Source organism: Sus scrofa, chromosome 6, assembly GCF_054392235.1.
Source record: "Sus scrofa isolate SSC_HxYL_T2T_F1_AM1 chromosome 6, Sscrofa_HxYL_maternal_Yorkshire_Landrace_v2.0, whole genome shotgun sequence".
NCBI lineage: Eukaryota > Metazoa > Chordata > Mammalia > Artiodactyla > Suidae > Sus > Sus scrofa.
Genome location: NC_139388.1, coordinates 168,895,187 through 168,906,668, shown reverse-complemented (window position 1 = coordinate 168,906,668; position 11,482 = coordinate 168,895,187). Strand labels below are relative to the sequence as shown.

General features: G+C 39.6%; 1 protein-coding gene across 2 annotated transcripts in view; it reads left to right on the top strand.

Moving 5' to 3' along the window:
• Positions 1–2,586: 2,586 nt before the first annotated feature.
• LOC100627093 (cytochrome P450 4X1) overlaps positions 2,587–11,482 on the top strand; it is a 55,565-nt gene continuing 46,669 nt past the window's right edge. For both annotated transcript variants that reach the window (XR_014808403.1, XM_084965168.1), the window contains exon 1: positions 2,587–2,782. Coding sequence is in view for 1 of the 2 variants with exons in the window: in XM_084965168.1 (XP_084821294.1) it covers positions 2,606–2,782 (177 nt within the window). In the remaining variant the exon portion in view is untranslated. The remainder of the gene's footprint in view (positions 2,783–11,482) is intronic.

The following is an 11,482-nucleotide window of genomic DNA, read 5'->3' as shown; positions in this document are numbered from 1 at the left end:
TTGGCAAAATGTGTTTTTTATTAATTTTATTTTGACAATTCCCATCTTTGTCTCTATAGTAGAATGTCTTTCTCCATATTAAAAATTAAAAGCCGTTTAAGTAACACAATGGAATAACTATGATTAATAGAGCTAGTGCTATTATCAAGGAAGCTAAAGCAATTGAAAAAAATGGAAGTAGTAACACATTTATAATTTTGCTAAGGTCAGATTACCAAAAAGAATATTTAAGTATATTAAAATTCATAAATTTGCTTGCAAAAGCAAAGCATCGCCTTTATTTAGTCTTTGTCAAGTTTTTCTTTAAAGTTTTAAAATCCCGTATTTGTTTACATTGTGTTTTTGTTTATCAAAATAGGTACTGTTGCTGAAACTCGGCCTCTGTCCACCAGTGCCAAATAGAAATGCAGAGACAGGAGTTTTGGGTGAAGGAGTAAGAAATAGCTTTTATTGCTTTGCCCAGCAAAGTGGCCACAGCAGGCTAATGCCTTAAAGTCTCTGCCCCCCCCCCTCGCCCCGGAAAGAATTGTAGGGAGTTTTACAGTAAAATAGAGGAAAACAGGTTTTCAGATAGGAATCAGGATCGGGACAAACATGCATTCTTCTTTCTTTATGGGGAATCTTAGTCATCAAAGCTGAACTCAGGAGATTTTGCCATGACCATGATGGTGGCCTTCTGGCTTATTGCCTAGATTAACAGTACTTGCAAAAAGGGCATATTGATCAGAGATTAGAATAAACTAGGAAAGTTCCTGAAAAACATCATATGCTGATAATCTTTAACCCACAGGCAATTGTGCTCAGGGTGCCTAGTCTTCAGTTTAAGAGTGATTTTGTTTAGGGTGCAATTAAGGCCGGGAAAAGGACGAAGAAGGAGTCCAAACTGTTCAGTTTTGAAGTTTTCATTTCTAAAAGAAGCATAAGGAATATAACTTTTCTCAAGTGTGTAAGATGCCTACAGCAGTATGTGCGTCCCTTGAGAGGGAACAAGTATCCCCTCCCAAGGCTGCGTTGTTGCTTGACTGTCCCTCCCTTGTCTTTGCATCCCCTTATCAGCAACTGTCTGAACCTGCCCCTTGGATCACAGGAGAGCTGTGGAGGCTGAATGAGACCCATTTTTAAAAACAAGAAACAGGGGACATAGAAAGTCCTCTGTGCCCAGAACCCCCTCAGGGCCATACTCAGTTACAGTAGCATTTTGAGAATAAAGGTATGTGGTATTTACTTATAGAAAAATAGGCGCTTTTTGTTACCCATAGACAAGTTTGGGTCCTGTTTTACAAGAGTATAGGAATTTGGATATATTTTTCTAATTTTGAGTGAGGCCTAGAGTTCACTGTAGTTGGAGTAGGTAACACTGCTCTAAGCTTCAGGAACTTAGGTAATATTAGGAAATATGAAGAATGGTCATAGGGGAAAACTTAGATGATCTGAATTTGGTAATACTGAACACTTCAAAGTGTATAGATCAGGCTGATTTCCTTTTTTTGTTTCTTACCAGGGTAAAATATTAATATTTAGCCAATAATGAATGTGGGTTGATATTAGAAAATTTTGGTCAACTTACAGCTCACTATATGGATCTGTGTAATTAGAAGAACTGGAGGAGAGGGGTTTTATGATGCCTTGGAGTCACCATGTGATACAGAGAACAGATCAAGGTCAAGTGACTTATCTTCTCTAGCCTTCAATTTGCTCTTCTGCAAGGCCTACCTAGGAGAATGGAGACAAGACAGTACACTTAAAACACCTGGCATGTGGTGTGGGTTCAATATTATTTTGATATTATTTCAGGTGAGTGTTTATCTGGGCATAGGCTATTATGCCCTATAGTTATGTTACGTATGTGGTTCCTCAAATAAAATTTTTTGAATTGCAGCCAATTCAAACAAATGTGAGAGGTTGCTGAAGGCATTTGTTTAACTTACTGTTGAGAATGGCAATTAATTTAATACCATATTATGCAGATATACTCTTAATCAGGTGACTTCAATGTATTCTTCAACTATTTTGAATTTAAAATAGTTTTGAAGCTATTTTCACATATCTATTTGTCTATCTATCTATCTATCTGTCTGTCTATCTATCTGTCTTTAGGGCTGCACATGTGGGTGGCATCTGGAAGTTCCCAAGCTAGAGGTCAAATTGGAGCTGCATCTGCTGGCCTACACCACATCCACAGCAAAGCAGGATCTGAGCTGCGTCCAAGAGCTACAAATTATTTATTTGGGGCCAAGAAGAAAAACAATGACCTGAGCTTTGGCATTATTTCAAAACCTAAATCCATCCCTTCCGGGATTGAAAACTATCGCACTTGAATGATGCCGCTCTCTGATACGGAAGTTGTCCTGAATCAAGTTTTGCATCAATTGACACAGGGCTAGAAATCCGGCAACTCCTGCCTGCCTGCCCGCCTCGGGCCAAGCCCGGGCTGCCCCCTCCCACTGCTCTTCCTTTCTCAGGGGAAAGCAGGGATGGTGCCAGCGCGCGGAGGCGCGGTGGGCTGGCTCTCCCCGAGAGTGAGTGGCTGGATCCTCCCCCCAGATCCCGGGCTGCAGAAAAGCACCAGGCCAGAGGCTGCGGGCCATCCGCGCAGCGCAGAGCGATGGAGTCCTCCTGGCTGGAGACGCACTGGGCGAGGCCCCTCCACCTGGCGCTGGTGTTCTGCTTGGCCCTGGGGCTGCTGCAGGCTGTCAAGCTCTACCTGCAGAGGCAGCGGCTGCTCCGAGACCTGCGCCCCTTCCCCTCGCCCCCGAGCCACTGGTTCTACGGGCACCAGAAGGTAGAGAGATGAAGGGAGGGGTGAAGGAGGATGCTGGAAAGCGGCGGGCAGAGCAGCGGCTGCTTCCTTCTCTTCCTCCGGTGCCTCCGTCCTACGCAGACCTCTTCCGCCCAAGCCTGCGGCTCTGGGCATCGTCATTAGTCTACACTCGCGTTCGCGCACAGCCCTCCAGGGAAATGGAAACGCCCTATAGCCACTGGAAAGGAGGTTTTAGGGGGGCTGGGAGAGGGCAATTTAGAGAGACTGAATAAGGACAAAGAAATTACATGGGAGGTAATTCATGTCTGCCTGCAATTGCTTCTCCCATCTCTTGCATTTAAGTATTGTGTTCTAAAAGGCTTTCCACAGAATGTTGCTAAAAACAAAAAACCAAAAAACAAAACAAAAAAAGTCTGTTATCCTAAATAATACTTATTAAGGGCAGAAGATGTGCCACATTGGGCACAATAGTTGCCACCCTTAGTCCTTTCCAACCGGAGATCCTGTGAAGCGGAGGGGGGGGGGGGGCAGGCCCAGCCAATCACACGAAAAATACCAACGAATTGGAATTTGTAAGGTGGAGGGAGACCCCTTACCTTTGGGTCCCTCCTGTTCTCTAAATCTACTCCCCACCCCATTCCTTGCTCTATTCATTCAACCAACTTTGAGTAGTGGCAGTTGTGTGATAGGTGCTGGATTCCCAAGTCAGATGCATACTTGGACCACAAAGAGAAGATGAAGATACAGGGTAAAGGGTACTTCGACAGAGGCCTAGGGACAAGGGGCTGTTGGAGGGAAGTACACATGTCTCCCCAGGGGAGGGAACAGCCTAGGAAGGGCTGAGCACAATCTCAAAGGATGGATGGGTGGGTGGGTGGGGAGGCTGTTCCCAGCAGAGCTACTGGGGGATCTTTTGGCTCCCCCACTCCTGGTCCCCCTTCCCCAAAGCAAGCACTTTTGATTCTTTTGTCTATTTATTTAAATCATTACCTAAAAGATAATATTGCTGTGCTGCACTTTTAAATTGAATCCTTTGAGATATCCATCTCTTAGCTACCTATGAAGAGTTATCACACCTCATTTTTACTGTCCCAGTATAGTTATATTGCATTTTTTGATTAAATAGGAAAGTTAGTATTTATATTCTTTTGCTTATTTAAGTGTTATTTACCACTGACCAAATGGTTGATTTTGTTCCTTTTCTTATAGAGTTTTTTCGTTTTTGGTTTTGTTTGTTTGTTTGCTCATGGGGTTAACTTTCTCCTTTTCTCGAATGTTTAGTTTTCAATACCTATCACTATTGTCTTCCCCAATTTTTGAATCTGTTAAACACATCTCAATAATATTTCCAGACATTGAAACCTAGCAAACAATCCCTCAGTCCTTCTGCTTTTCTGGAGGCATTTCTCCCACAGACTTCTTCCCTTGTTCTAATCTGGACTGGTTGCTCTCTAGACCTGGTACACAGATGTTGTGCTGTCCTGTGTCATATCTCCTGTCTCCTTGACGCTATGTCTTTTTTGTTCCTGATTTATGTAAGTATTTTTATGGGTAGCTTCTTGAGAATGAGTGAAGGGATATCAGGTAAGTTTAAAAAAATTTTTCTTGGACTTGATGTACAATGTTTTCTCAATTTCTGCTGTACAGCAAAGTGACTCAGTCATACATATATATATACATTTTTTGTATGAATGAATGCTATATATATATATATATATATATATATATATATATATATATATATATACACACACACATACATTCATATATAGGTATGCGGCTCACAGCAATGCCAGATCATTAACCCCCTGAGCAGGGCCAGGGATCGAACCTGCATCCTCATGGATACTAATCGAATTCGTCTCCACTGAGCCACAATAGGAACTCTCTATACATTCTTTTTAATCACAATACCTTCCATCATGTTCCATCACATGGATATATTTCCCTGTGCTATACAGCAGGACCTTATTGCTTATCCTCTCCAAATGCATCTACTAACACCAAACTCCTAGTCCATCCCCCTCCCTCCCCCTCCCCCTTGGCAACCACAGGTCTGTTCTCTATGTTCATGAGTTTGTTTCTGTTCTTCGTTAGGTTCATTTGTGCCATATTTTAGCTTCCATATATAAGTGATATTACATATAAGTCTTCTTTGGATAAATGTCTATTTAGTTCTTCTGCCTATTTTTCAATGGGTTGTTTGCATTTTTTGAAGTTGAGTTGTATGAGTTGTTTATATATTTTAGAGGTTAAGCCCCTGTCATTTGCATCATTTGCAACTATTTTTTCCCATTCCTTAGCTTGTCTTTTTATTTATTTATTTTTTTATGGTTTCCCTTGCTGTTCAAAAGCTTGTATGTTTGATTAGGTCCCATTGATTTATTTTTGTTTTGATTTCTATTTTTTTAGATTTTATTTTTTCTATTATAGTTGATTTACATTGTTCTGTCAATTTCTGCTGTACAGCAAAGTGACCCAGTCATACATATATATATTCTTTTTCTCAGATTAGCCTCCATCATGCTCCATCAAAGTGGCTAGAGTTCCCTGTGCTATACAGCATGATGCCATTGCTTATCGACTCCAAATGAAATAGTTTGCATCTACTAACCCCAAACTCCAAGTCCATCCCACTCCCTCCCTCTCCCCCTTGGCAACCACAGGTCTGTTCTCCAAGTCCATGAGATTGTTTCTTTTCTGTAGAAAGGCTCATTTGTGCCATATATTAGATTCCAGCTGTAAGTGTTATCTTAGGGTATTTGTTTTTCTCTTTCTGACTTACTTTACTTACTGTGAGAGTCTGTAGTTCCATCCATGATGCTGCAAATGGCATTATTTTGTTCTTTTTTATGGCTGAGTAGTAGTCCATTGTGTATATATACTACATCTTCTTAACCCATTCATCTGTCAATGGACATTTAGGTTGTTTCCATGTCTTGGCTATTGTGAATAGTGCTGCAATGAACATACGGGCGCATGTGTCTTTTTCAAGAAAAGTTTTGTGTGGATATATGCCCAGGAGTGGGCTTTCTGGGTCATAGAGCAGTTCTATATTTAGTTTTCCACAGTGGTTGTACCAAATTACATTTGTACCACCAGCGTAGGAGGGTACCCTTTGCTCCACATCCTCTCCAGCGTTTACTTATTGACTTGTTAATAATGGCCTTTCTGACTGGTGTGAGGTGGTACCTCATTGTAGTTTTGATTTGAATTCTTCTAATAATTAGTGATGTTGAGCATTTTTTCATGTACTTGTTGGCCATCTGTGTATCTTCTTTGGGTAAATGTCTATTCAGGTCATCTGCCTATTTTTCAGTTGGGTTGTTGGTTTTTTTTGTTCTGTAAGTTGTTTGTATATTTTAGAGATGAGGCTTTGTCAGTTGCATCATTTGAAACTATTTTCTCCCATTCCGTAGGTTGTCCTTTTGGTTTTTTTCCCCTGTGGTTTCATTTGCTGTACAAATATACTAAAAAGTTTGATTAGGTCTCATCAGTTTATTTTTGTTTTTATTTCTGTTGCCTTGGGAGACTAACCTAAGAAAACATTTGTATGGTTGATATCAGAGAATGTTTTGTCTATGTTTTCTTCTAGGAGTTTTATGGGGTCTTGTCTTATGTTTAAGTCCGTTTTGAGTTTATTTTTGCACATGATGTGAGGGTGTGTTCTAGTTTCATTGATTTACATGCAGCTGTCCAGTTTTGCCAGTACCACTTGCTGAAGAGACTGTCTTTTCCTTTTTTTTTTTTTTTTTTTTTTTTTTTGTCTTTTTTTGCTATTTCTTTGGGCCACTCTCGCGGCATATGGAGGTTCCCAGGCTAGGGGTCTAATTGGAGCTGTAGCCACCAGCCTATGCCAGAGCCACAGCAACGCGGGATCCGAGCCACGTCTGCAACCTACACCACAGCTCACGGCAACGCCGGATCGTTAACCCACTGAGCAAGGTCAGGGATCAAATCCACAACCTCATGGTTCCTAGTCGGATTCGTTAACCACTGCGCCACGATGGGAACTCCGAGACTATCTTTTCCCCATTTTATATTCTTGCCTCCTTTGTCAAATATTAGTTGACCACAGGTGTCTGGGTTTATTTCTGGGTTCTCTATTCTCTTCCACTGCTCTGTATGTCTGTTTTGGTGCCAGTACCATGCTGTCTTAATTGCTATAGCTTTGTAATATTACCTGAAGTCTGGGAGAGTTATGCCTCCTGCTTGGTTTTTTTCCTCAGTATTGCTTTGGCAATTCTGGGTCTTTATGGTTCCATATAAATTTTTGGATTGTTGTTGTAGTTCTGTGAAAAATGTTATGGGTAATTTGATAGGGATTGCATTAAACTGTAGATTGCTTTGGCCAGTTTTACAATATTAATTCTTCCAATCCAGGAGCATGAAATATCTTTCCATTTCTTTGAATCCTTTTTAATTTCCTTGATTAATGTTTTATAGTTCTAAGAATATAAGTCTTTCCCCTCCTTGGTCAGAAGTATTCCTAGGTATTTTATTTTGGGGGGTGCGATATTAAAAGGTATTGTAATTTATTTTCCTTTTCTAATATATCATTGTTAGTATACAGAAATGCAACTGATTTCTGAATGTTAATCTTATATCTTGCTACTATGCTGAATTCATTGATCATTTCTAGTAGTTTTTTTTAGGGGGGTCTTTGGGTTTTCTGTATGTAGTAACATATTATCTGCATGTGGCAACTTTACCTCTTTTCTTCCAATTTGGATACATTTTATTTCTTTCGCTTGTCTGATTGCTGTGGCTAGGACTTCCAATGCTATGTTGAATAAAAGTGGTGAGAGTGGACATCCTTGCCTTGTTCAAGACTTTAGTGGGAAGCCTTTCAGCTTTTCTCCATTGAGTATTATATTTGCTGTGGGTTTGTCATAAATGGCTTTTAGTACGTTAAGGTATGTTCCCTCTATAGCCACTTTGGTAAGAGTTTTTATCATGAATGGATGTTGGACTTTGTCGAATCCTTTTTCTGCATCTATTGAGATGGTTATGTAGTCGTTGACTTTTCTTTTGTTAATGTGGTGTATGACATTGATGTGCATATGTTTAACCATCCTTGTGAACTTGGGATGAATCCCACTTGCTCATGGAATATGATCTTTTTATGTGTTGTCAGATTTAGCTGGCTAAAATTTTGTTGAGAATTTTTGTCTATATTCATTAAAGATATTGGCCTATAGTTTTCTTTTGGTAGTATCTTTATCTGGTTTTGGTATTAGGGTGATTGTGGCTTCATAGAATGTCTTTGGGAGTGTTCCTTCTTCTCCTTCAAATTTTGCAAAAGTTTAAGAAGAATGGGTATAAGTTCTTCTTTGTATGTTTGGTAGAATTTGCCTGAGAAGCCATCTGGTCCTGGACTTTTGTTTATAGGGAGTGTTTTTAGTGCATATTCAATTTCATTTCTAGTGATCATCTGTTCAGTTGATCTATTTCTTCTTGAGTCCGTTTTGTCAGGCTGTAATTCTCTGGAAAGTTGTCCATTTCTTCTAGGCTGTCAAATCAGTTGGCATATAATCGTTCATAGTATTCTCTTTTTTTTTTTTTTTTTTTTGTATTTCTGCAGTATCCATTGAGATTTCTCCTTTTTCGTTTCTTATTTTGTTTATTTAGGTTCTTTCTCTCTTCTTCTTGGTGAATCTGGTTTGTCAATTTTGTTTACACTTTCAAAGAACCAGCTCTTGGCTTTATTGATTTTTTTTCTATTGCTTTTTGAATCTCTATTTTGATTTCTTCTCTGATCTTTATGACTTCCTTACTTCTCTTGACTTTAGGTTTTGTTTTTCTTCTTTTTATAATTCTTTCAGATGGTGGATTCAGTTGTTGATTTGAGATTTTTTTTCTTTTTTTGAGGAAGGGCTGTATTGCTATGAATTTTCCTCTAAGAACTGCTTTTGCAGCAACCCATGGATTTTTAATGATTGTGTTTCCATTATCATTTGTCTTGAAGGTTTTTTTTTTTTTTGTCTTTTTTTAGGTCCACATCTGTGGCATATGGAGGGTCCCAGGCCAGGGGTCGAATCGAAGCTGTAGCCTCCAGCCTACACTACAGCCATAGCAACACCAGATCCGAGCTGCATTTGTGATCTACACCACAGCTTATGGCACTGAGTGAGTCCAGGGATAGAACTTACATCCTCGTGGATACTGGTCAGATTCATTTCCACTGAAAGACAATGGGAACTCCTCTAGGTATTTTTTAATTCCCCTTTGATTTCTTTTTTGACCCATTGGTTTTTTTAGTAGTATATTGTTTAGTCTCCATGTAGTCAATTTTTTGTCATTTCTTTTCCTGTGGTTGATTTCTAGTTTCATGCCATGGTCAGAGAATATGCTTGAAATAATCTCTATACTCTTAAATTTGTTGAGGTTAGTTTGGTAACCTAGTTTGTCATCAGTCCCTGAGAATGTTCCATGTGCACTTGAAAAGAATGTATATTCTAGGTGTATATGCCTCCACTGTAGCCCATGCAAGAGGTGCCCCACCACCCAAGAGCCCATGAGTGTGCAGAGAAAAATAGTCCTATGGTGGTCCTGCCCTTCCTCCTCTCACCCTCCCCAACAATGGTGCCTTGCTTCTCCTGTGGGTTCAGCCCTTCTCTCATGCTCCTTTACTGTGGCACACTACTCCCTAGCCCCTCAGACTGTCTCCACATAGCCAACACTAGTCCTCTCCCAAGAACTGACCTCCAGAGCCTGCATCTCAGGGCCCAGTTCCTGCCCAATTGTCCCAGGCTGTGGTGTCTGGGCAGTGGTACTGATGGTCTGTGCAGCTCTCTCTCTGCTTTGCCCTTCTCAATCCAGCTGCTGCCACTTTTCTCTGAGGTTTTTAGGTTCCCTCTCCATCCTGGCCGATCTCCCCATCAGTTAGGTGGCCTCCCAGTGTGCAGATACCTCTCCTTCTTCACAGCTCCCTCTCAGGAGTGCTGGTCTTGTCCATATTCCTTTTTTCCCCCTATTCTTTCTCTCTCTCCTTTTTTCCCCTTTTGTTCTACCTTTATGTGGAAGGTTTCTTGCACTTTTTGTAGGTTTAAGTCCTTCTGCCAGTGTTCAGTAGATGTCCTGTGTTAATTGTTCTACATGTAGATGGGGTTTTTTAAATGTGTCTGTGAGGGAACGTGAGCACCATGTCTTACTCCTCTGCCATATTGATGCTGACTCATCAGGTGAAGTTTTTGAGCTCCTGAATCATTGTAAATGTCTTTATTATAATTTTTAACTTGAAAGATAGTTTGGGTATAGAATTATACTTTGGAAATAAAATTCCTTCAGAATTTTAAAGACATCATTCCATTGTCTTCTAGCTTTCAGGATGACTTGGAAATTTCTTATTTTTTTTCCAACTTTTTTATTGTGGTCAGATATACCTAAAGTAAAACTTATTATATTCACCATTTTTAAAGTGTACATTTCAGGCATTCCCATTGTTGCTCAGTGGTAATGTACCCAACTAGTATCCATGAGGATGCAGGCTCAGTCATTTGCCTTGCTCAGGGGGTTAAGGATCTGCCATCATTGTGAGCTGTGGTGTAGGTTGCAGATGTGGCTTGGATCCCACATTGCTGTGGCTGTGATGTAGGCTAGCAGCTTCAGCTCCAATTCAGCCCTAGATTGGGACCTTCCATATGCCTCAGGTGCAGCCTTAAGAAGCAATAAATAAATAATAAATAAAGCATACATTTTGGTGATAATAAAAACATTTATAATGTGAAACTATCAACCCATCCATCTCTGTAATGCTTTTTTATCTTATGCAACTGAAATACTTTACCCTGCATCTACCTTTCCCCAGCTCATGACCACCACCATCCTATTTTCTATTTCTATGATTTTGACTACTCTAAGTATCTCATATGAGTAGAATTGTGTGGTATTTACCTTTTTATGACTAGCTTATTTCACTTGGCATCATATCCTCAATGTACATCCATACTGCAGCAAATGTCAGAATTACCTTCCTTTTTAAGACTGAGTAATATACCACTGTATGTCTATACCACATTTTGTTTATCCAATCATCTGTTGATGGATTCTTGGGTTGTTTCTACCTTTTAGCTGTTGGGAACATGGGTGTACAAATTTTTCCTTGAGCCCTTACTTTCAATTCTTTTGTGTATATACCCAGAAACAGAATTGCTTGATCACATGGTAACCCTATTTTTAATTTTTTGAGTAACCACTGTACTGTCTTCCACAGTGGCTATACCATCTTAAATTTCCACCAAAAGTGTACAGAGTTTCCAGTTTCTTGACATTCGTGCCAAAACTTGTTATTTTCTGTTTATTTTTATAGTAGTAACCATCCTAATGGGTGTGAGGTAGTATCGCCATATTTTTGATTTGCATTTCCCTAATGATCAGTAATCTTGAGCATCTTTTCATGTGCTCATTTCCACTTGTATATCTTACTTGGAGAAATGTCTATTTAAGTCCTTTGTTCCTTTTTTTAATTAAAAATTTTAAATTAAAAATTTACTAAATGAAAGATTCTTTAAATTCTATAGTGCTTTACAATTTTCAAAACTTTCATGCACATGATTTTGTGGAATCCCATAATAACCGTTTTTCACCCCTATGTTCCCCTCCCCCCTTCCATCTCCCCACTGGTAACCACTAGTTTGTTCTCTATGTATGTGAGTCTGTTTCTTTTTTTTTTAATATTCACCAGTTTGTTTTGTTTTTTAGGTTACACATATAAGTAAT